General features: G+C 42.8%; 1 protein-coding gene and 1 pseudogene across 1 annotated transcript in view; both read right to left on the bottom strand.

Moving 5' to 3' along the window:
• The window catches only part of LOC124009107 (transcriptional regulator ATRX-like), a 47,586-nt gene extending 31,280 nt beyond the window's left edge, over nt 1-16,306 (bottom strand). Inside the window, exons 1-6 of the mRNA XM_046320606.1 lie at nt 16,049-16,306; nt 3,288-3,397; nt 3,147-3,202; nt 2,997-3,040; nt 2,563-2,684; nt 2,312-2,428 (exon numbers count right to left, since the gene is read on the bottom strand). Of these exons, the coding sequence (XP_046176562.1) occupies nt 2,312-2,428; nt 2,563-2,684; nt 2,997-3,040; nt 3,147-3,202; nt 3,288-3,397; nt 16,049-16,068 (469 nt within the window). The 5' untranslated portion in view covers nt 16,069-16,306. The remainder of the gene's footprint in view (nt 1-2,311; nt 2,429-2,562; nt 2,685-2,996; nt 3,041-3,146; nt 3,203-3,287; nt 3,398-16,048) is intronic.
• LOC124009116 lies at nt 11,574-11,995 on the bottom strand (annotated as a pseudogene).
• Nucleotides 16,307-26,592: the final 10,286 nt, after the last annotated feature.

Raw genomic sequence — 26,592 nt, 5'->3', positions numbered from 1 at the left:
CATTATCATTTGTTTTTCAACCACTCCAGAAATTTCTTGTAAACAATCTATAGCTTTGGCAAGTCGGTGCATGACAAGTAATTTTTCCAACAATTGTTTACAGAGATTATTTCAGGAGGTCTACAAACCTGACTCAGTTACACCAGCTCTGTCAGGAGGAATGGGCCAAAATTCACCCAAGTTATTGTGGGAAGCTTGTGGAAGGCTACCCAAAACATTTGACCTAACTTAAACAATTTAAAGGCAATGCTACCAAATACTAATTGAGTGTATGTAAACTTCTGCCCCACTGGGAATGTGATGAAAGAAATAAAAGCTGAAATAAATCACTCTACTATTATTCTGACATTTCACATTCTTAAAATAAAGTGGTGATCCTAACAGACCTAAAATAGGTATTCTTACTAGGATTAAATGTCAGGAATTGTGAAAAACTGAGTGTAAATGTACTTGGCTAAGGTGTATGTAAACCTCCGGGTTCAACTGTACACACACACACACCTCTTGGAGATGCACACAATGTCAACATTCACTGCTATGCAGACAACACACAGCTGTACATTTCGAGGAAACATGGTGAAGCCCCAAAATTGCCTACCCTGGAAGCCTGTGTTTTAGACATAAGAAAGTGGATGGCAGCAAATGTTTTACTTTGAAAGTCTGACAAAACAGAGATGCTTGTTCTAGGTCCCAAGGAACAAAGAGATTTGCTGTTGGATCTGACAATTAATCTTGGTTGTGCAGTCGTCTCAATTAAAACTGAAGGACCTCAGCGTTCCTCTCGACCCTGATCTCGCTTTTGACAAACATATCAAGAATATTAATAGGACATCTTTTTTCGACCTTCGTAATAATGCAAAAATATAACATTTTATAAAAAAAAATTCACAGAAAAACTAATCCATGCTTTTGTCACTTCTAGATTAGAGGACTGCAAAGCTCTACTCTCGGGTTACCTGGCTAAAGCACTAAATAAACTTCAGTTAGTGCTAAACACGACTGCTAGTATCTTGACTAGAACTTCCGCTCTACACTGACTTCCTGTTAAGGCAAGGGCTGATTTTAAAGGTTTTACTGCTAACCTACAAAGCTAACCTGGCCCAGGGATCCGAAGGTGAACGGCAAGGTACTGGAACATCAAACCACCCTTGCTGTCTCTGCCTGGCCGGTGCCCTTCTCTCCACTGGGATTCTCTGACCCTATTACGGGGGCTGAGTCACTAGCTTACTAGTGCTCTTCCATGCAGTCCCTAGGAGAGGTGCATCACTTGAGTGGGTTGAGTCACTGATGTGATCTTCCTGTCTGGGTTTTGCACCCCCTCAGGCTTGTGTGGTGGAGGAGATCTTTGTGGGCTATACTCAGCCTCGTCTCAGGGTAGTAGGTTGGTGGTCTGTTGATATCCCTCTAGTGGTGTGGGGCTGTGCTTTGGCTAAGTGGGTGGGGTTATATCCTGCCTGGTTGGCCCTGTCCGGGGTCTCGTCGGACGACTTCCGCAGTCTCAGCCTCCAGTATCTATGCTGCAATAGTCGATGTGGTGGTGGTGGTGGTGGTGGGGGGCTAGGGTTATATCTGGTGTAATTCTCCTGTCTTATCATCTAGTGTCCTGTGTGAATATAAGTATGTGCCCTCTAATTCTCTCCCCCACTCCCAGAGGACCTGAGCCCTAGGACCATGCCTCAGGCCTACCTGGACTGATGACTCCTAGCTGTCCCCAGTCCACCTGGTTGTACTGCAGCTTCAGTTCCAACTGTTCTGCCTGAGGCTATGGAACCCTGACCTATTCACAGGACGTGCTACCTTGTCACAGACCTGCTGTTCCCCACCCACCCCAACCCCCCAACTTTCTTGCCCTCTTTACTGCACCTGCTGTCTCACCCTCTGAATGCTTGGCTATGAAAAGCAAACTGACATTTACTCCTGAGGTACCGACCTGTTGCACCCTCTACAACCACTGATTATTATTTGACCCTGCTGGTCACCGATGAACAATCTGGCCTTAATGGCCATGTACTCTTATAATCTCCACCTGGAACAGCCAGAAGATAACCACCCCTCAGAGCCTGGTTCCTCTAGGTTTTCCCCTAGTTTCCTGCCTTCCCAGGTTCCTGCCTTCATAGGGAGTTTTCCTAGCCACCGTGCTTCTACATCTGCATTGCTTGCCGTTTTAGGCTGGGTCTCTGTATAGCACTTTGTGACATTTGCTCATGTACAAATTTGATTTGATTGATTACAAACATGAATTCATTGTCATTCTGCGGCACACTTTTAGGGTAATGGATATGCATATCCATATAAATTCATGAAAGCTCACCTCCACGTCTCCTGGGAAAAACTCTCCTCAGATGACCAGATTTTCCACAATGGAATTCTGTACCTCGGAAGTCATCTCTGACATGTTCCACCGGCTCAGGCCTCACCAGTGCAGTACCTTTGTGCATAAGACATGTAAAAACAAACGCATGGAAACAAAGGAATTTTCTGTTTATAATCCAGTCATTCATACATTATGTATTTCCAGTGTTAATATCTCCTTACAGTATTGAAAGTAGCAGAAAAACAAACCTTTAGGCAATCTTGTTACATCAGGATAACCGTTTGAATTGACGATCAAGCAGTCATCATCACTTTCATTTGAAGCACCAGATTCATCCAGTCCACTGTGTTTAATCACAACGGAAGGTTTTCTGTAATACAACAAGTGACATCGATTAGAGCAGTGGTTTTTCAAACCTCAGTGACCCCCCAGACATCTCACAACTTCGTTGGAGCCCTAAACTAGCTCACCTGATTGACCTCATTAAGGGTGTGTAATTACTTGACAAGTTGAATTGGGCATGCTAACTCAGGAATAGTTCAAATATATGGAATGGCTTGGGGTCCCAGTCGAAAAGTTTGAAAACCTCTGCATTAGAGGATAATGTTTTTATGCGTTTCTTGTCCATAAACAACATGTACATAAACTATCACATATTTCAAAATATCAGAAGAAAGCCCACCTCCTGGAACCACATCTGGACTGCTTCAAGGCATCTGTTGAGCTCTGTATTCAACAAGAAATATGTAATAACTACATCTTCTAGATCTGCAACAATACTAAATACTCTTTGGTCTAGAACAGCCAATACGGATATTTTTCATGTCAATACCTCAAGGGAGGTTCGGTCTGTTGAGTGTGGCTCCACACAGTCCTTGGTCATTATACCTGTGAATTAAAATCAGCAGACAATAATGGCCAGACAACACCGCTATACCTACTGAGTTAAAGGTGCACTTATTACAGTTCTCACCCTCAGGACTTTCAGTCACCAGTGTGTCGTCATCTTCCTCTGGAGCATGAGCCAAGAACCCATGCAGTTTGGTCACCAACACATTGAGCTTGCTCGTGCCAAGAGGAATGCTAAGAGGAATGACAGCCAAATTAATAAAAATCCAGCAAACCTCACAAGTTTCTTTCTAGAAAGCTATACAACTTTGTTTAAATTCCGAAGTATGTGGATATGCCATAGTATGATGTGAACATTTCCGTCCTTGTCCTTCTCTGTCCCTTTACTTCAGAAACAGTTATCACGATTCAATAGGCTAGCTAGCTATTTTACCCTAATGCTAGCCCATTCATAGATGTTGACTACTTTAAGCGCCTATTGATGAAGGCATCTTCTTGCTGGAAGAATTTTGTTAACCGATCCAACGCTTTCTCCAAACATTAACCGAACCGCAAGCAATACATGTTTTGTTTTGGAAACATAAGGAAAACATTTTATATCAGCGAGAAATATATTTTTTAGAAGATGCAACACATACAGTAGGATTAGTTTGCCTTTAGGCATTGTAATTTCAGAATATGTCTAAATATATCTTGCGCTAGTGTTTCAAAGGATTACTTCAATCACGTGTTGTGATATTCGTCGAATGATTTCTCCCGCCGGAACAGCAACTATTGTCAAAATGGAAAGCTGTTTTGACTTTGTGGCCTCGTTATCTAGTGGAAATCGCTCTGTCATTTCTTGGTTGGTAAAATTCTACATAGTCTACTAAATTTCAGTTTGTGCGTAAACAAGCACTGAATAGTGTAGTGAATCATTGTACCAATAAAGCGCTGTGAAATATCTAACAAACAACAAAACAAAAAGTTTTACAGCTGTTTGATGCTGGTTGCTTTCCGGTTTCCACCAGCTGTAAAAACGATAGTTTGTTATTGATAAGATGCACCATACAGTAATACTCACCACTGGTGTCCCCCAGGGCTCTGTTCTAGGCCCTCTCCTATTCTCGCTATACACCAACTCACTTGGCTCTGTCATAACCTCACATGGTCTCTCCTATCATTGCTATGCAGACGACGACACAATTAATCTTCTCCTTTCCCCCTTCTGATGACCAGGTGGCGAATCGCATCTCTGCATGTCTGGCAGACATATCAGTGTGGATGACGGATCACCACCTCAAGCTGAACTTCGGCAAGACGGAGCTGCTCTTCCTCCCGGGGAAGGACTGCCCGTTCCATGATCGCCATCACGGTTGACAACTCCATTGTGTCCTCCTCCCAGAGCGCTAAGAACCTTGGCGTGATCCTGGACAACACCCTGTCGTTCTCAACTAACATCAAGGCGGTGGCCCGTTCCTGTAGGTTCATGCTCTACAACATCCGCAGAGTACGACCCTGCCTCACACAGGAAGCGGTGCAGGTCCTAATCCAGGCACTTGTCATCTCCCGTCTGGATAACATGCAGAAAAATTAATCCATGCTTTTGTCACTTCTAGGTTAGACTACTGCAATGCTCTATTTTCCGGCTACCCGGATAAAGCACCAAATAAACTTCAGTTAGTGCTAAATACGGCTGCTAGAATCCTGACTAGAACCAAAAAATTTGATCATATTACTCCAGTGCTAGCCTCTCTACACTGGCTTCCTGTCAAAGCAAGGGCTGATTTCAAGGTTTTACTGCTAACCTACAAAGCATTACATGGGCTTGCTCCTACCTACCTCTCTGATTTGGTCCTGCCGTACATACCTACACGTACGCTACGGTCACAAGACGCAGGCCTCCTAATTGTCCCTAGAATTTCTAAGCAAACAGCTGGAGGCAGGTCTTTCTCCTATAGAGCTCCATTTTTATGGAACGGTCTGCCTACCCATGTCAGAGACGCAAACTCGGTCTCAACCTTTAAGTCTTTACTGAAGACTCATCTCTTCAGTGGGTCATATGATTGAGTGTAGTCTGGCCCAGGAGTGGGAAGGTGAACGGAAAGGCTCTGGAGCAACTATCCGCCCTTGCTGTTGTCTCTGCCTGGCCGGTTCCCCTCTTTCCACTGGGATTCTCTGCCTCTAACCCTGTTACGGGGGCTGAGTCACTGGCTTGCTGAGGCTCTCTCGTGCCATCCCTGTGGGGGGGTGCGTCACCTGGGTGGGTTGATTCACTGTTGTGGTCGGCCTGTCTGGGTCCCCCCCCCCCCCCCCCTTTGGGTTGTACCGTGTCGGAGATCTTTGTGGGCTATACTCGGCCTTGTCTCAGGATGGTAAGTTGGTGGTTGAAGATTTCCCTCTAGTGGTGTGGGGGCTGTGCTTTGGCAAAGTGGGTGGGGTTATATCCTTCCTGTTTGGCCCTGTCCGGGGGTGTCCTCGGATGGGGCCACGGTGTCTCCTGACCCCTCCTGTCTCAGCCTCCAGTATTTATGCTGCAGTAGTTTGTGTCGGGGGGGCTAGGGTCAGTTTGTTTATCTGGAGTACTTCTGTCCTATTCGGTGTCCTGTGTGAATCTAAGTGTGCGTTCTCTAATTCTCTCCTTCTCTCTTTCTTTCGCTCTCTCGGAGGACCTGAGCCCTAGGACCATGCCCCAGGACTACCTGACATGATGACTCCTTGCTGTCCCCAGTCCACCTGGCCATGCTGCTGCTCCAGTTTCAACTGGCCTGGGCCCTAGGACCATGTCCCAGGACTACCTGACATGAGGACTCCTTGCTGTCCCCAGTCCACCTGGCCATGCTCCTGCTCCAGTTTCAACTGTTCTGCCTTACTATTATTCAACCATGCTGGTCATTTATGAACATTTGAACATCTTGGCCACGTTCTGTTATAATCTCCACCCGGCACAGCCAGAAGAGGACTGGCCACCCCACATATGCTCTCTCTAATTCTCTCTTTCTTTCTCTCTCTCAGAGGACCTGAGCCCTAGGACCGTGCCCCAGGACTACCTGACATGATGGCTCCTTGCTGTCCCCAGTCCACCTGACTGTGCTGCTGCTCCAGTTTCAACTGTTCTGCCTTATTATTTGACCATGCTGGTCATTTATGAACATTTGAACATCTTGGTCATGTTCTGTTATAATCTCTACCCGGCACAGCCAGAAGAGGACTGGCCACCCCACATAGCCCGGTTCCTCTCTAGGTTTCTTCCTAGGTTTTGGCCTTTCTAGGGAGTTTTTCCTAGCCACCGTGCTTTTACATCTGCATTGTTTGCTGTTTGGGGTTTTAGGCTGGGTTTCTGTACAGCACTTTGAGATATCAGCTGATGTACGAAGGGCTATATAAATAAATTTGATTTGATTTGATTACTGCAACTCGCTGTTGGCTGGGCTCCCTGCCTGTGCCATTAAACCCCTACAACTCATCCAGAACGCCGCAGCCCGTCTAGTGTTCAACCTTCCCAAGTTCTCTCACGTCACCCCGCTCCTCCGCTCTCTCCACTGGCTTCCAGTTGAAGCTCGCATCCGCTACAAGACCATGGTGCTTGCCTACGGAGCTGTGAGGGGAACGGCACCTCAGTACCTCCAGGCTCTGATCAGGCCCTACACCCAAATAAGGGCACTGCGTTCATCCACCTCTGGCCTGCTCGCCTCCCTACCACTGAGGAAGTACAGTTCCCGCTCAGCCCAGTCAAAACTGTTCGCTGCTCTGGCTCCCCAATGGTGGAACAAACTCCCTCACGACGCCAGGACAGCGGAGTCAATCACCACCTTCTAGAGACACCTGAAACCCCACCTCTTTAAGGAATACCTAGGATAGGATAAAGTAATCCTTCTCACCCCCCCCCTCCCCCTTAAAATATTTAGATGCACTATTGTAAAGTGGCTGTTCCACTGGATGTCATAAGGTGAATGCACCAATTTGTAAGTCGCTCTGGATAAGAGCATCTGCTAAATGACTTAAATGTAAATGTAAATGCAGTAACATACATAACAAAATGTGGAAAACGTCGAAGGGTATGAACACTTTCCGAATAAACTGTATATACAAAAGCATCTGGACACCCCTTCAAATAAGTGGAGTTGGCCATTTCAGCCAAGCCCGCTGCTGAGCACATAGCCATGCAAATTCCATAGACATACATTCGCAGTAGATTGGCCTCACTGATGAGCTTAGCGCCGCCATAGTATGCCACCTTTCCAACAAGTCAGTTTGTCAAATCATACTGTCACGTGCCGAATACAACAAGTGTAGACTTTACCGTGAAATTCTTACTTACAAACCCTTAAACAACAGTGCAGTTCAAGAAGAAAATATTTACCAAGTAGGATAAAAAAAGTAATAAAGTAACACAATAAGAATAACGAGGCTATATACAGGGGGACCAGTACAGAGTCAGTGTCCAGGCTAGTTGAGGTAATCTGTACATGTTGGTTGGGGCAAAGTGACTATTCATAGGTAAAACAAACAAACAGCAAGTAGCAGCAGTGTACAAAAGGGAGGGGGGGTCCATGTAAATTGCCCTGTTGTGATTTGTATTAATTGTTCAGCAGTCTAATGGATTGGGGGTAGACGCTGTTGAGGAGCATTTGTCCTAGACTCGGCGCTCCGGTCTTGCATGCCGTGCGGTAGCAGAGAAAAGTCTAACTTGGGTGACTGGAGTCTGACAATTTTATGGGCTTTCTTCTGACACCGCCTATTATATTTGTCCTGGATGGCAGGAAGCTTGGCCCTAGTGATGTACTGGGCCGTTCACACTACCCTCTGTAGCGCCTTACGGTCAGATGCCATACAAGGCTGTGATGTTATTGTGAAGTGTAAATGTCAAGGAGCAACAACGGTTCAGCTGCAAAGTGGTAGGTCCCTTACAGAATGGGACCACCGAGTGCTGAAACGCACAGCACGTAAAAAAAAAATCGCCTGTCCTCAGTTGCAACCCTCACTACGGAGTTCCAAACTACCTCTGGAAGCAACGTCAGCACAAGAACATGGCCGAGCAGCTGCACACAAGCCTAAGATCACCTTGTGCAATGCCAAGCGTCGGCTGGAGTGGTGTAAAGCTTGCCGCCATTGGACTCTGGAGCAGTAGAAACGTGTTCCCTGGTGTGACAAAAACAAGCTTCACCATCTGGCGTCTTTATCTTGCACGGAAAAAATCTGGGTTTTGCGGACGCAAGGAGAACGCTACCTGCACCAATGCATAGTGCCAAATGTAAAGTGGAGGAGGAATAATGGACTGGGGCTGTTTCATGGTTCGGGCTAAGCCCCGTAGTTCCAGTGAAGGGAAATGCTACATCATACAATGACATTCTAGAAGCATGTGCTTGCACGGGCTACAGTTTGGGGAAGGCCCTTTCCTGTTTCAGCATGACAATGCCCCCGTGCACAAAGATAGGTCCATACAGAAATGGTTTGACGAAAATCGGTGGAAGAACTTGATTGGCCTGCACAGAGCCCTGACCTCAACCCCTTCAAAAACCTTTGGGATGAATTGGAACACTGACAAGCCACACCTAATTGCCCAACATCATTGCCAGACCTCACTAACGCCCGTGGCTGAATGGAAGCAAGTCCCCACAGCAATTTTCCAACATCTAGTAGAAAACAGCCTCAAGTCTTCTGGGAAGGCTATCTTCTTATGGCTGCAGGGGCAGTATTGAGTAGCTTGGATGAAAGGTGCCCAGAATAAACAGCCTGCTCCTCAGTCCCAGTTGCTAATATATGCATATTATTAGTATGGAGTAGAAAACACTTTCTAAAACTGTTTGAATGATGTCTGAGTATAACAGAACTCATGTGGCAGGCAAAAACCAAAGAAGAAATCCAAACAGGATGTGGGAAATCTGAGGTTGGTCGATTTTCAACCCAGCCCCTATTGAATACACAGTGGGATATGTCAACCTTCTGTAGAAACTTGACTGAGGCTTCTACTGCGTTGTGGAGCCGGATGGGAGCCGTTTGAATCAGTGGTCTGGCAGAGCGCCAGGTCCTGGTCATGCGCATTTCACTTGGACATAGGAATGCTACAGACGTAGGAATTCTCCGGTTGGAACGTTATTGAAGATTTATGACATCATAAAGATTAATTCTATACTTAGTTTGACAAGTTTCTTCGATCTGTAATATAACTTTTTGAAGTTTTCGCCCGACGTTCGGATGGACCTGCACGAGCGTTTGGATTTGTGTACTAAACGCGCTAACAAAAGTAGCTACTTGGACATAAATAATGGACATTATCGAACAAAATCACGCTTTTATTGTGGAACTAGGATTCCTGGGAGTGTATTCTGATGAAGATGATAAATAGTCCCTTACTTTTGATAATGTGATTTCTGTTGACTCCAACATGGCGGATAATTTATTTCTTTTTTCTGAGTGCCGTCCCAGATTATTGCATGGTTTGCTTTTTCTGTATAGTTTTGGAAATCTGACACAGTGGTTGCATTAAGGAAAGGTATATCTACATTTCCATGTCTAACAATTGTATTTATCAACATTTATAATATTCTGTAAAATGATGTGGCTCTCTGCAATATCACTGAATGTTTTTGGAACAAGTGAACGTAACGCGCCAATGTATACTGAGATTTTTCTTATATAAATATGAACTTGATGCCCATGATTTTAGAGTGAGATGTTTGACGAGCAGGTGTCCACATACTTTTGGTCATGTAGTGTATTTCACAACAATTTAGATAAGGATTCCCTATATTACCCAGTGCTTGTTCTCTAACTGAAATTGAACTAACAGCGAAGAATTTTAGAAACCAGAAAATTTAGATTTTCACTAGAAAACACAGCCAAAGTCAAAACTGCTTTCCCAGTTTGACAACAGATGCCGCTCCGGCGGGAGAAATCAATAGGCGAATATCACAAATATTGTGGGTGAAACACTATCATTCCACTATTATCAGCCAGATATATTATGTAAATTCTGAAATAAAAATGCAAACATTAAAATACATCCTGTGTGTAGCACCTTTATAGGGTTAGCATTTCCACAAAGCCATACAGTTGAAGTCGGAAGTTTACATACACCTTAGCCAAATACATTTAAACTCAGTTTCACAATTCCTGACATTTAATCCTAGTAAAAAAAAAATCCCTGTTTTAGGATCACCACTTCATTTTAAGAATTTAAAATGTCAGAATAATAGTAGAGTGATTTATTTCAGCTTTTATTGCTTTCATCACATTCCCAGTGGGTCAGAAGTTTACATACACTTAATTAGTATTTGGTAGCATTGCCTTTAAAATGTTTAACTTGGGTCAAACTTTGTGTAGCCTTCCACAAGCTTCCCCACAATAAGTTGGGTGAATTTTGGCCCATTCCTCCTGACAGAACTGCTGTAACCGAGCCAGGTTTGTAGGCCTACTTGCTCGCACACACTTTCAGTTCTGACCACACATTTTCTATAGGATTGAGGTCAGGGCTTTGTGATGGCCACTCCAATACCTTGATTTTGTTGTCTTTAAGCCATTTTGACACAACTTTAGAAGCATGCTTGGGGTCATTGTCCATTTGGAAGATCCATTTGGACCAAGCTTTAACTTCCTGACTGATGTCTGAGATGCTGCTTAAATATATCCACATAATTTCCCTCCCTCATGATGCCATCTATTTTGTGATGTGCGCCAGTCCCTCCTGCAGCAAAGCACCCCCACAACATGATGCTTCCACCCCTGTGTTTCACGGTTGGGATGGTGTTCTTGGCTTGCAAGCCTCCCCCTTTTGCCTCCAAACATAACGATGGCCAACCAGTTCTATTTTTGCTTCATCAGACCAGAGGAAATTTCTCTAAAAAGTACAATCTTTGTCCCCATGTGCAGTTGCAAACCGTAGTCTGGCTTTTTTATGGCGGTTTTGGAGCAGTGGCTTCTTCCTTGCTGAGTGGCCTTTCAGGTTGTCAATATAGGACTCGTTTTACTGTGGATATAGATACTTTTGTGAAGATGCTGGAGGAATTAGGTACAAGGTCCTTTGCTGTTGTTCTGGGATTGATTTACCCTTTTCACAACAAAGTACGTTAATCTCTAGGAGACATGTTTTGAGTCCATGTTTAGAGTCCATTTACTGTACAATATCACAATAAAAATGTCCAAATGATGTTAACAAAACATCTACAGGTTCCAATTCAGGCTGAAATATATAGATGCTTACTGACGTCCTGATGAGGGGACTAGGTGCCTGATCCTTACTGGAGAGGAATCACCCATTGTCATTAACAGGACCTACAGCAGCCAGTAGGAGATGAGTCTCATGTCAGGATTCAGTCCTAGATGATCTGTGCTCAATGTCAACACACTGGTGATCTGCATTTCAGTTTGAGTTGGACACTAGACTGTTGCCCTGCTCTAAGAACACCAGACAGATTGGGGCTGTACCACCCGCCGGGACAGGCGAGTAGTGTTGTTGGGGATTTAGGTTGGTTGGTTGTTTGGGCCAGGTCTGATGTGTTAAGAAGCTGCGCCGCAGGATCAGGGATTGAGGGTGAAGGGTCATGGGGCGGGGTTTAGGAGCGGGTGTACTTCCCCCAGATGTGCAGCATGAAGACCGACGCGATGAACAGCAAACTCATCACCAGCACTGGTACTGGACCTACTTTGAGTCCTGGTGTGTCCTCAGTGTAGAAGCGCCACATGCCCCCTGTGCCGCCCGCTGACGCAGTGCAGGCAGGACCACAGCGTGTGCCACTGCTCGTTGCTTTCCTCTGTCGGACTGTGGATCCTGCTGCGCGGGGGGCTGCTGTCTTGCTGGGGGAATCGGCTCCCTGCATCGACATTAATTGCACTTGATGCTGGTCCAGGCATTTTAAGTTGCACTTTGGATTTCACTTTGAAAGAAGAAAACTTCACCTGTTCTTCAAACTTAAGTCCACGTCAAAAGGGCAGCAGTGCTGTACACAAATCACCACAAATTCAGAAGGAACGCATTTCTTTCTTGAGCAGTATGCCGGCTACGTGGTCCCATGGTGTTTATATTTGCGTACTATTGTTTGTCCAGATGAATGTGGTACCTTCAGGCGTTTGGAAATTGCTCCCAAGGATGAACCAGACTTGTGGAGGTCTACAATTTTTTTTCTGAGGTCTTGGTTGATTTCTTTTGATTTTCCCATGACGTCAAGCAAGAGGCACTGAGTTTGAAGGTATGTCTTGAAATACATCCACAGGTACACCTCCAAATTGACTCAAATTATGTCAATTAGCCTATCAGAAGCTTCTAAAGCCATGACATTATTTTCTGGAATGTTCCAAGCTGTTTAAAGGCACAGTCAACTTAGTTTATGTAAACTTCTGACCCACTGGAATTGTGATACAGTGAATTATAAGTGAAATAATCTGCCTGTAAACAATTGTTGGAAAATTTACTTGTGTCATGCAAAGTAGATGTACTAACGGACTTGCCAAAACTATAGTTTGTTAACAAGAAATTTGTGGAGTGGTTAAAAAAAACTAGTTTTAATTACTCCAACCTGAGTGTATGTAAACTTCCAACTTCAACTGTTTATCTCCATTTACCAGGATTTCTGGTAGGAAAACGTGGCAGCGGAAAACGTGACCAGGAAGATTTAAATTTACCGGTCATTTGAGAAATTTACCATACATTTACGCATTGGGTGTGTAACCCATTAGGGTGTCCACCCACGGTGATCAGAATGACAGAAATCACATTTATAATTAACAAATAATTAACGATTTTACTGAGTTACAGTTCATAAGGAAATCAGTCAATTTAAATAAATAAATTGGGCACTGATCTATGGATTTCACATGACTGGGCAGGACGCAGCCATGGGTGGGCTTGGGAGGACATGGGCCCACCCACTGGGTAGCCAGGACCAGCCGATCAGAATGAGTTATTCCCCACGAAAGGGCTTTATTAAAAGACCGAAATTACTCCTCAGTTTCATCAAATGTCCGGGTGGCTGGTCTCAGACAATCCTGCAGGTGAAGAAGTCGGATGTGGAGGTCCTGAGCTGGCATGGTTACACAGTCTTCAGTTTTGAGGCCGGTTGGAAGTACTGTAAAATTCTCTAAAACAACGGAGGCTTATGGTATAGAAATTAACATTCAATTATCTGGCAACAGCTCTGATGGACATTCCTACAGTCAGCATCCCAATTGCATGCTCCCTCAAAACACGAGACATCCGTGGCGTTGTGTGACAGAAGTCCACATTCGAGTGGCCTTTTATTGTCCCCAGCACAAGGTGTACCTGTGTAATGATCATACTGTTTAATCAGCTTTTGATATACCACACTTGTAAGGTGGATGTATTATTTTGGCAAAGGAGAAATGCTCACTAACAGGGATGTAAACAAATATGTGAACAACATTTTTAGAGAAATAAGCTTTTTGTGCATTTGGAGAAACATTTTTTTTGGGGGGGGGTCTTTTATTTAAGCTCCATTGCAAATTATAGTTCCTCACAGTAGGCCTATCTGAAAGAATCTTTCCAATAATCTCTCCCCCTCCATAATCACCAAGCCTGGTGTGAAAGAGCAAAATATCAGCCAATGACTGGATATATCCAGTTGAAACGTCAGAAAATACCTTTCCCTTGCACAAAAACAGCTTTCTGACCCAAGCTCGCTGGTGTAGGAAGCTGAGTGCCTGGAATAGGCTAGTTGAGACAATGTTGCAAGTTCAGAGACAACTTCATGCAAGACCCAGTCGATACAAATGTTGCACTTTATTAGTGAAAGGAAGGCCAACATGCTGAGTAGAGGTGAATGAAAGAACTGGAATTTTCATCCATATATTTTCTGTTTTATTTGTTGGCTTTATCCATTTTAATTAGTTGACAATGGAAGTCATAGGCCAACAGCTGCATTGGCCATCTCAGAGTTCCATGCGCTCATTTAGGCTATTTAACCGACAATGTATCAATGTGGCAGAGCCTGGTGCCTTAGCATTGGTTGAATTTTTGCTTTGATATTTATATCATTTTAATTACGCTGAGCAAAAATATCAACACAACATGCAAAAATTTCTGTGATTTTACTGTTACTGTTTACAGTTCCTATAAGGAAACTAGTCAATTTAAATGAATTCTTTAGGCCCTAATCTACAGATTTCACATGACTGGGAATAGATACCTTAAAATCAAAGGTAGGGGAGTGGATCAGAAAACCAGTCAGTATCTGGTATGACCACCATTTGCCTCAGAGCGACATCTCCTTCGCATAGAGTTGATCAGGCTGTTGATTGTGTAATGTTGTCCCACTCCTCTTCAATGGTTGTGCAAAGTTGCTGGATATTGAACACGCTGCCGTACTATTAGATCCAGAGCATCCCAAACATGCTCAGTGGGTGACATGTCTGAGCATGCACAACAGGTTAAGTTTGAATTTCATTTTATTAATCATTCTGGCTGGTAAGGAACAGTTACATGATGTTGCAAGCATTAGCTTCAGGCGATATACCAATTAATTGTGTATTACAGCCTGATTAACCAGACTAATGTCCATGTTACAGCCCTTGATTACAGAAGGTACACAGAGGCGATCACCTGTGCCAATTAGCTATCTGCTCGAACACCTGTGTGTAAGTTACTGGGGAGGAAGTGTAGTTTTACAACTGGAGGCACACAGCATATGATCTGTACAAATCTGCAACGGTAAGTGTATATTTTTATTTGAAAGTTTCTTTCTGGCTGATATGAAAGGGCTATTGTGCATTTTCAAAAATCGTTTTGCAAGCGATGATTGGCTTCTCTAAACGTTAAAACAGTGTCAGAACTGTATACTGAACAAAAATAAAACATGTAAAGTGTTGGTCCCATGTTTTATCTGCTGAAATAAAAGATCCCAGAAATGTTCAATACACAGCTTATTTCTTTCAGATTTTGTGCACAAATTAGTTTACATTCCTGCTAGGTTGCATTTCTCCTCTGCCAAGATAATCCATCCATCTAACAGGTGTATCAAATAGCTGATTAAACATAATCAATACACTGGTGCACCTTGTGCTGGGGACTAAAAGGACACTAAAATGTGCAGTTGTCACAACGCCACATACGCCCCATGCTTTGAGGGAGCGTGCAATTGGCATGCTGACTGCAGGAATGTCCAACAGAACTGTTGCTAGAGATTTGAATGTTAGGTTCAATTCAATTCAAGGGCTTTATTGGCATGGGAAACATGTGTTAACATTGCCAAAGCAAGTGAGGTAGACAACATACAAAGTGAATATATAAGTTCTCTACCATATGCCACCTCCAACTTAATTTTAGAGAATGTGGCAGTACATCCACCCAGACTCAACCTCAGACAACGTGCAACCACGCCAGCCCATGACTTCCATCCCTGCCCTGTGAAATTCAGGGCCTAATAAATTTAACTCACCATTCGGATTTCCTTATATGAACTGTAACTTATATTTGAAATTGCATTTAAACCCTAAAGGTTCTTTCCGAGAGATACCCTAAAAAAACAGGGCCTGTTTTCCCAAAGGTATCTTAAGACTAAATTCACCATATTTTCCTAACGTTGAACTTAGCCCTAAGATGCTTTTGGGAAACCGCGCTCAGATCATTGACAAACCAATTAGCTATCTAGCTCGTTAGCTAACGTTAATGTACGTCATTCAACTAATGTATAGCTAGTTAGCTAGCAGTAAAGTTTGTTCCCTAGCTAGATAAATATCATACAATAACGTTGGGCAAACATATCTAGGTTTATCTTGATGTATGTACTAATGACGTAAATGTCAGAAGTTCAAGTCGGACTAGTAGCTTGCATGTGAGGACTGAGTACTTTAGGAAGCTAGCAGGCAGCAAATAAGCTAGCTAGTTACGGTTAGCCATCTACGGCTTGCCCTACTAGCTACAGTAGCTTGCTGAACGATCGATATGTTTGTTACCTGAGCATCTCTGCAGACATCTTGAGCTGGTCAACGGCACCTCATGCAAACGGCGCGCACTATATGGGCTTACTCCCACAAAATTTCACAATTGCCCTCATTATTGCAGGTAATTTGTGTTTAGGTCGCTAACACAATGCAATAGTCAGACTTGCTACGCAATAATGGCGGTGTTTCTCGAATGCTTTCATCATTGCGACTGCGCAAATCTGAGAATGGGCGCGTTCCAGTCTGTCCTGTGTGGTCGGAGCTGCAGTCATTTTGAGTTCAAATGTTAATTTGGCCGCTTCCTGGACATCTTTTTATAGTAGGCTCGAGTTGCGCAGATGATCTCACAGTCACAACGCCTGGGAGCCACATTGGTATTGTAAAGACCCTTGGGTCACCCTTACCATATCCCCTAAGTGGGTTAATAAGGATCGGACCATTTTTTCAATTTTCGACTAAAATGACACCCAAATCTACACAGCAGGGGTTCAAACTGTAGAATCCAGTTCCTACATTTGAATATAAAAATTGATTTTATCAAACAAAACTATGCTACATTTTATCTCAGGGACCCTCAGGGTGACAAATCAGAGCAAGATCACTGAATGTAAGTACATTATTTACTTTCAGAGGTGAATGTATCAAACCAGCCATGATAAATGTTTTTGTTGTTATGCACAAACAAAAGCATGGTATTTTTTCACTGAAATAGCTACTGTAAATTGGACACTTCAGAATTTAGGCTTTCTGCCCATATAAGACATGTCTATGTCCTGAAAAATGTAATGTTACTTAAAACGTAATTCTAGTCACATTGGTTCGCAAGTCTGCCTGTGGACTGGGAGACCCAAGTTGAATACCTGAAAGAGGCAGTGCACAGGGAATTTCAGTTGGGATGGAACTATTGGCCCACAACATTTGATTATAATAGACCAATGTCTGTTCATCTTGGTAAGGGGGTGGGCTTGTGTATGTACATTTACTAACTTGCACATGATCAGGGCCTGCTTTCTGTGTTTTTGTATTGGGCTGATCTTAACTTTTTTGTACATAATCTTTACATCATCTTAGCTTAACACACTCCCTGCTATTAGGATGTCCTGTATTCATGACAGCCCTTGGGGCCCGATACTTCCCTGACAGGTTACCTTTACCTTTATCTGGTTGTTTTCTAGATTTCACCTGGTTCTGCATATGTATATAGTGCTGTATATGTTTTCCTTTTCTTTATTTTTTATGTCGTTTTTCACCTTTATTGCTATCTTTGAGAGTATGGATTAATTATACTAACCACATTCCCTGTGTACATGTGTTTTTGTTCTAGTAGAAATAGATCTATAACAAGTTATATTTTATCCTGTATCTGATATTATGACACCTTGTGGCCCTTTTGGGTACTTTAGATTACCACAGGTGTCTGCAATTACTTCTGGCTCACTGTGTGGCCTTATCTGTCCCGCTATTGTTTGTGGAGATATGCTCTGATGAAGGTCGACTGACCGAAAGCTCAGCTATAATTAAAAACATTTGCATCTGACTGGAAGTGTGCAGAGACTTTTTCCTGTTTCTACATAATGTTTCTGCCATCGTTTCCTATGACTGAAAATAGTTCTGGACATCAGAACAGCTATCACTGACCTCAATTTGGACAAAGAGTTCTAATTCAATGAGTCGGAGACATATTGATTATTGTAGACCAGGCCCAAATCCCGACACTCGATGAAGGATGGATGAGACGGGCCTATAGAGGCTGGTGTGCGGGATACCTGAAAAGACCATGTTGAAGAGTGGATAAATTGCCTCTACGCTTCGATCTATTGGCATGTCACCTGTGCAACCACTGGAGAATAAACTGCATGAGCTCGGTTTGAGACTATCCTATCGATGTGATGAACTGTAATATCCTATGTTTCTCAGAGTCGTGGCTGAACAAGGACATGGTAAATGTACATTTAGATGGTTTTCCTATATATCAACAGGACAGAACGGCTGCATCGGAGAAGCTCAGAGGTGGTGTGTGTCTCTTTGTTAACAACAACTGGTGCGCAATCTCTAATATTACGAAGTCTTGAGGTTTTCTCGCCTGAGTTAGAATACCTCATAAGTTGAAACCACACTCTTTACCAAGAGAGTTTATATTTTTTGTAGCTGTCCATTTACCACCACAAACCGATGCTGGCACTAAGACTGCACTCACATAGCTGTGATAGGGCCATTAGTAAACAAGAAAATGATAACCAACAGGTGACTTTTGGCCGGTGACTTTAATGCAGGAAAACTGAAATGTTTAACCTCATTTCTACCAGCATGACACCTGTGAACTAGAGGCCAAAAAAACTCTAGATCACTTTTACTCCACACACAGAGACGCATAAAAATCACGCCCTCGCCCTCCATTTGGCAAATCTGACCATAACGTTATCCTCTTGATTCCTGCTTCCAAGCAAAAACTCTATCAGGAAGTACCAGTGACGTGCTCAAGAATCAGATGCTAAGCTACTGGACCGTTTTGCTAGCACAGACTGGAATATGTTCCAGAATACATCCGATGGCATTGAGGAGTTTATCACATCAGTCATCGGCTTCATTAATAAGTGCATCGATGACATTGTCCCTACAATGACCATATGTACATATCCCAACCAGAAGCCATGGATTACAGGTAACATCCACACTGAGCTAAAGGTTAGACCTGGTCAATACAGGACAAAGATCAAATCCTACTACACCGGCTCTGATGCTCGTCGGATGTGGCAGGGCTTGCAAACTATTACGGATTTCAAAGGGAAAACCAGCTGTGATCTGTCCAATGACGGGAGCCTACCAGATGAGCTAAAAATCTGTTAACTGGTGTAATTGTCCTGTCTTATCTGGTGTCCTGTGTAAATTTAAGTATGCTCCCTCTAATTCTCTCGCTCTCCCGCTCTCCCTCCTTCCCGGAGGACCTGGGCCCTAGGATCATGCCTCAGGACTACCTGGACTGATGACTCCTGGCTGTCCCCAGTCCACCTGGTCGTGCTGCTGCTCCAGTTTAACTGTTCTGCCTGTGGCTATGGAATCCTCACCTCTTCACCGGATGTGCTATCTTGTTCCGGACCTGCTGTTTTTGACTCTTTCTCTCTCCCGCACCTGTTGTCTCGACCTCTGAATGCTTGGCCATGGAAAGCCAACTGACATTTACTCCTGAGGTACTGATCTGTTGCACCCTCTACAACAACTGATTGTTATTTGACCCTGCTGGTCAGCTAAGAACAATTGAACATCTTAAAGAACAATTTGGCCTTAAATGGCCATGTACTCTTATAATCTCCATCTGGCACAGACAGAATAAGACTGGTTCCTCTCTAGGTTTTTTCCTAGGTTCCTACCTTCCTGGGGACATTTTCCTAGCCACCGTGCTTCTACATCTGCATTGTTTGGTGTTTTAGGCTGGGCTTCTGTATAACACTTTGACATCTGCTGATGTAAAAAGGGCTTTACAAATACATTTGATTGATTGAATACCTTCATAGTTCAGCTGGTGAACTATGCATGAGTTCACCAGCTGTTCCGGATGACTGTGTGATCACACTCTCCATAGCCGACGTAAGACCTTTAAACAAGTAACATTCAAAAGGCTGCAGTGTAAAACTGATTACCAGGAAGCGTACTCAGAGCATGGGGTGATCAGCTGTCAAGTGTCTTCACTGACATTTTCAACATCTCTCTGACCCAGTCTGTAATACCTACATGTTTCAAGCAGGCCACCATAGCCCCTGTGCCCGAGAACGCCATGATAACCTGTCTAAATGACTATCGCCCCCTTGCACTCACATTTGTAGCCATGAAAAGCTTTGAAAGGCTGGTCATGGCTCACAGCACAATCTTCCCAGACATACTGGACCCCCCCCCCCAGTTAGCACACCAACCCAACAGATCCATAGATGACACAATCTCAATTGCACTCCACATTGCCCTTTCCCACTAAGATAAAAGGAAGAGATTACAGAAGAATGGATTTACTTTTTCAATGCAAGTTAAGGATCCTATAGTTATCACGGTTCACATTGGATTTATTAGTAAGACAGCTTTTTTTTCTAGCGCTACTCTGAACACACAAGCTTGTTAGCTCGCTAGCTAGCTAACGTTTTCTCTAGTCCAACGTTAAACCAACTCGGAAGTTCATAGACGTTAAATGTTCCTCCATAGAAGCTGCTCCTCCGTAGGTATAATTTTTGGGGCCTAATTCAAATAATGCATGTCATAACAAGATGTCCAGTACTTCAACTCAAGCTTCCCCCATTCTCACTCGCTCTCTCCTCACCCTCAAAATTGTTGCAGTTACTGCAAAATACAATTTGTTCTTAATGACTTTCCTATACAGATTAAATTGGTTACCCACTCCACAGCAAGCTACTCTATCTGCACTGATTGGTGAAGTAATTTAATATTGAGCTAAATGTCAAAGAATATATTTCAGAGGTTTAAAAAGGAACAGAAAGGAACAATAGAAACTGATACTTTTGGGGGGTTTCGAACCGGTTCAGAACATTATTTTGCTGGAAGAGTGGAATGGAACAAAAACAATAATGGTTCTGTTTAGAACTAAACGATTGGAAAATAATTTTGGTTCCAAATCCCTGTGTCTGCCACAGTAGATCACTATTCCATTGTCATTTTATATGCAAAGCATAACATGCCCATATTGTGCCAGCTAAAACATTGGAAAAACACTAGTTTACTGTATATTATAATGAACTTTCAGTGATTTCAATTACATTCGAAAACAGTACAAATGGATGGTAAACATTTTGTCACGTCTGCCACTAGATCATCTCTAATCCATTGTCCTTAACATTGCAATTTATAAACTGGATGGTTCGAGCCCTGAATGCTGATTGGCTGACAGTCATGGTATTTCTGACCGTATACCATGGGTGTGAAAAAACATTTGTTTTTACTGATCTAATTACAACAATTTAGAATAGCAATAAGGCACCTTGGGGGTTTGTGATATGTGGTCAATATGCCACGGCTAAGTGCTGCGTTCAGGCACTCCGAATTGCGTCGTGAATAAGAACAGCCCTTGGCCTTGGTATATTGGCCATATATCACACCTCCTCCTGCCTTATTGATTCAGTATAACATTCCCATACTAGGACAGCTTCAACATTGGACAAACACTTGTTTACAGTATATTACAGTGAACTTTGAGGGAACATAATTTAATTTTAAAACAGTAAAAATGGATGTTAAACAATTGGTCACACGTTTGCCACTAGTAGATCACTAATCCATTGTCACTAATCCACATGCCAGCTACAAAATAGGAAAAACACTAGTTTACTTTATATTACAGTGCTATTTGATGGACTATCATTTTAATTTTAACACAGTAAAATTGGATGGTTAACATCACGTCTACATGAATGAATACCTTAATTAAAATCACTCAAAGTTCACTGTGATGTACTAGTGGGAGTGTTTACCATCCTATTTTACTGTGTTAAATCTGTATTAAAATCCATTACATTTATATTTTTTGTCACTGGCCTATACACACAATATCCCATAATATAAAAGTGGAATTATGTTTTATTATAATTTTTTATTATAAAAAAAAAAAAAAAGCTGAAACGTCTTGAGTCAATAAGTATTCAACCCCTTATGGTAAGTTAAGAGCGTCTGCTAAATGACTTAAATGTAAATGTAAGTTCAGGAGTAAAAATGTGCTTAACAAGTCACATAAGTTGCAGGAACTCACACTCTGTGCAATAATAGCGTTTATTAACATGATTTTTTAATGACTACCTCGTCTCTGTACCCAACACATACAATTATCTGTAAGGTCCCTCAGTTGAACAGTGAATTTCAAACACAGATTCGACTACAAAGACCAGTGTGGTTTTCCAATGCCATGCAAAGAAGGGAACATATTGGTAGATGGGTAAAAATAAAAAAGCAGACAATGAATATCCCTTTGAGCATGGTGAAGTTATTAATTTCACGTTGGATGGTGTACAAATACACCCAGTCACAACAAAGATACAGGCATCCTTCCTAACTCAGTTGCTGGAGAGGAAGGAAACTGCTCAGGGATTTCACCATGAGACCAATGGTGACTTTAAAACAGTTACAGAGATTGATGTCTGTGATAGAAGAAAACTGAGGATGGATCAACAACATTGTAGTTACTCCACAATACTAACCTAATTGACAGAGTGAAAAGAAGGAAGCCTGTACAGAATAAAAATATGACAAAACATGCATCCTGTTTGCAACAAGGCAAACTCTCTCTCTACCGCACCTGCTGTCTCTAACTCTGAATGCTTGGCTATGAAAAACCAATGGACATTTACTCCTGAGGTACTGACCTGTTGCACCCTCTACAACCACTGGGATCATTATTATTATGTGACCCTGCTGGTTATCGATGAACGTTTGAACATCCTGGCCATGTACTGTTATAATATCAACCTGGCACAGCCAGAGAGGACTGGCCACCCCTCAGAGCCTGGTTCTTCTCTAGGTTTCTTCCTAGGTTTCAGCCTTTCTTGGGAGTTTTTCTTATCCACTGTGTTTCTACTTCTGCATTGCTTGTTGTTTGGGGTTTTATGCTGGGTTTCTATACAGCACTTTGTGACATCGGCTGATGTAAATAAATGTGATTGATAATAATACTGCAAATAACTGTGGCAAAGCAATTCACTTTTGTCCTGATACAAGTGTTATGTTTGGGGCAAATCAAATACAACAAATTTTCAAGCATAGTGGTGGCCGAGTTACAGTTTTGACTTAAATTTGCTTGAAAATCTATGCAAGACTTGAAAATGGTTGTCTAGCCATGAACAACAACCATTTGTTTTACCAGGTAAATTGACTGAGAGCACAATCTAATTCATAGCAATGACCTGTGGAATAGTTACAATGATGAATGAGCCAATTGGAAGCTGGGGATGATTAGGTGGCCATGATGGTATGAGGGACAGATTAGGAATTTAGCCAGGACACCAAGGTTAACATCTCTATTCTTACAATAAGTGACATGGGATCTTTAGCGACCACAGAGTCAGGAAACCCATTTAACTTCACATCCGAAAGACATCCCCCAAGACATCCCTCCTCAATTTGACAGAGTTTGAAGATTTTTGAAGTGTAGAGTGTTGACAAACAATGACAATTAAATCCATTACCTTTTTACTGCAGTGGGCTAAATCAGGATCACACAGTGTTTTTTCGTAGTATTAAACAAATCTACTTTGTGTGCTGTTTGTAGGTCATGACTGCATTTACATCTTGCTTTAACAATTTAACATTTGCTGAAAGGCACACCCGTTAGGCTGAAATAAACGTTTTGGTATACTTTTTATTATGGATTATTGAATAAGTGTGATTCAAACTGTTTGCTTCGAATTATTTGTAGCTGTCTTCTCTACTCTATTTCTGCGTGCATCTGACTCAGTTTCCCTACCAGAAAACACGCGATACAATAAGGTGTTGTGTATTCGCTCACTAAATTCAGAAAAGAAAAAGAAAGAAAGAAAATAAATAAAATTCATAAGTAAACGTCATAGTGGGTGGCTTGACCACAGTAATCTAACGAGGGAACAGTAGATAAACCCTCTCAAACTTTTTCAGTTTGAAGTCAGCTGTCAAAATTGCACAGATAGACGATGGGGAATTAGTAGCCTGTTCACTCTTCTGCAGCTTGCATGTCAATGCATGTTTTTCCCAACCCAGGTTTTGACAACGGAGTAGGAACTTGCCTGCCTGAACAGCCATTTAATCGATGCCAAATGCATTTGATTGACAACTAAGAAATACGCTAACTGTGGATAGTCGATCGAAGTTCAGCATAGCTAGCTATCAAAATGATTTACATTTCTTGCTAGCTAACCAAATGACATCTGCATCTTTGCTGTAGCCACCAAAAAACGATATTGCTTGATGTTAGTTGAGAACGACAGGGTGTTGTCCAGGATCACGCCAAGGTTCTTGGCGCTCTGGGAGGAGGACACAATGGAGTTGTCGACCGTGATGGATGGAACGGGCAGTCCTTCCCCGGGAGGAAGAGCAGCTCCGTCTTGCCGAGAGACTTGAGGGTGGTGATCCTCATCCACACTGATATGTCTGCCAGATGCAGAGATGCGAACCTGGTCTCAGGAAGGGGGAAAGGAGAAGATTAATTGTGTGGGGTCGTCTTGGGTTTGACAGAGCCAAGCTTGTATAGAGTGGAAAAAGTCGGCGCAATGATGTGCTAAACCTCGATTTAGTGTATTATTATAGAATAAGCAATAGAATAAGCTGTCACAATATTTGCAGCCATAGGTGATAATATCTCTCTAGGTAGGCGCTGATTCGCCGTCAGTATTGTGGAATAATTCTAATGTTAAGTACATTTTGAAAGGAGAAAGCTGAGTCCACAGTTTCCTTTCTTTCGATCCTATCAGTATCGACACATCATCCCTCAACTACGCATTTAGCGAACGTTATCTCTGCACAACACTGGTCTCAGAGCATTTCCTATCATTCTGTACATAAATCAGAGATCCATAATTTATATGTTGCGTTTCTTATTGGTATGTATTAATTTGTGGTTGTCCATCAACCATTTTTAAAATAATATGTTACAAATTACAATTCGTATTATATGTTTTGAATGAACAAAATGTACAATGGTCTCAGAGCATTTCGAATTATTCTGTATGTAAATCCGTGACACTCCATTTTGTATGTTGTTTTTCGTCTGGTATGTATTCATTTGCGGATGTTCATCACTCATTTCATATGATATGAATGTGCAAAATGTACTATATGTTACGAATTTGGAAAACATATATGTTACGAATTTTAGCTAGCTGGCTAACGTTGGTTAGGGTTAGGGGTTAAAGTTATGGTTAAGTTTAGGAGTTAGGGGAAGGGTTAGCTAGCTCAGGATGGTAAGTTGGTGGTTGAAGATAGCCCTCTAGTGGTGTGGGGGCTGTGCTTTGGCAAAGTGGGTGGGGTTATATCCTTCCTGTTTGGCCCTGTCCGGGGGTGTCCTCGGATGGGGCCACAGTGTCTCCTGACCCCTCCCGTCTCAGCCTCCAGTATTTATGCTGCAGAGGTTTGTGTCGGGTGGCTAGGGTCAGTTTGTTATATCTGGAGTACTTCTCCTGTCCTATTCGGTGTCCTGTGTGAATCTAAGTGTGCATTCTCTAATTCTCTCCTTCTTTCTTTCTCTCTCTCGGAGGACCTGAGCCCTAGGACCATGCCCCAGGACTACCTGACATGATGACTCCTTGCTGTCCCCAGTCCACCTGGCCATGCTGCTGCTCCAGTTTCAACTGACCTGAGCCCTAGGACCATGCCCCAGGACTACCTGACATGATGACTCCTTGCTGTCCCCAGTCCACCTGGCCATGCTGCTGCTCCAGTTTCAACTGTTCTGCCTTATTATTATTCGACCATGCTGGTCATTTATGAACATTTGAACATATTGGCCATGTTCTGTTATAATCTCCACCCGGCACAGCCAGAAGAGGACTGGCCACCCCACATATGCTCTCTCTAATTCTCTCTTTCTTTCTCTCTCTCGGAGGACTTGAGCCCTAGGACCGTGCCCCAGGACTACCTGACATGATGACTCCTTGCTGTCCCCAGTCCACCTGACTGTGCTGCTGCTCCAGTTTCAACTGTTCTACCTTATTATTATTCGACCATGCTGGTGATTTATGAACATTTGAACATCTTGGCCATGTTCTGTTATAATCTCCACCCGGCACAGCCAGAAGAGGACTGGCCACCCCACATAGCCTGGTTCCTCTCTAGGTTTCTTCCTAAGTTTTGGCCTTTCTAGGGGGTTTTTCCTAGCCACCGTGCATCTACACCAGCATTGCTTGCTGTTTGGGGTTTTAAGCTGGGTTTCTGTACAGCACTTTGAGATATCAGCTGATGTACGAAGGGCTATATAAATACATTTGATTTGATTTTGATTTGATTAGCTAACATGCTTAGTAGTTACAAAGTTTTAAAAAAATTTTTATTTCACCTTTATTTAACCAGTTAGGCTAGTTGAGAACAAGTTCTCATTTGCAACTGCGACCTGGCCAAGATAAAGCATAGCAGTGTGAACAGACAACACAGAGTTACACATGGAGTAAACAATTAACAAGTCAATAACACAGTAGAAAAAAAGGGGAGTCTATATACAATGTGTGCAAAAGGCATGAGGAGGTAGGCGAATAATTACAATATTGCAGATTAACACTGGAGTGATAAATGATCAGATGATCATGTACAAGTAGAGATATTGGAAAGAGCAGAAAAGTAAATAAATAAAAACTGTGGGGATGAGGTAGGTGAAAATGGGTGGGCTATTTACCAATAGATTATGTACAGCTGCAGCGATCGGTTAGCTGCTCAGATAGCTGATGTTTGAAGTTGGTGAGGGAGATAAAAGTCTCCAACTTCAGCAATTTTTGCAATTCGTTCCAGTCACAGGCAGCAGAGTACTGGAACGAAAGGCGGCCGAATGAGGTGTTGGCTTTAGGATGATCAGTGAGATACACCTGCTGGAGCATGTGCTACGGATGGGT

Source organism: Oncorhynchus gorbuscha, linkage group LG02, assembly GCF_021184085.1.
Source record: "Oncorhynchus gorbuscha isolate QuinsamMale2020 ecotype Even-year linkage group LG02, OgorEven_v1.0, whole genome shotgun sequence".
Classification (NCBI taxonomy): Eukaryota; Metazoa; Chordata; class Actinopteri; order Salmoniformes; family Salmonidae; genus Oncorhynchus; species Oncorhynchus gorbuscha.
Note: the sequence above shows the minus strand (reverse complement) of the source record. Positions and strands in the feature narration are given on the sequence as shown.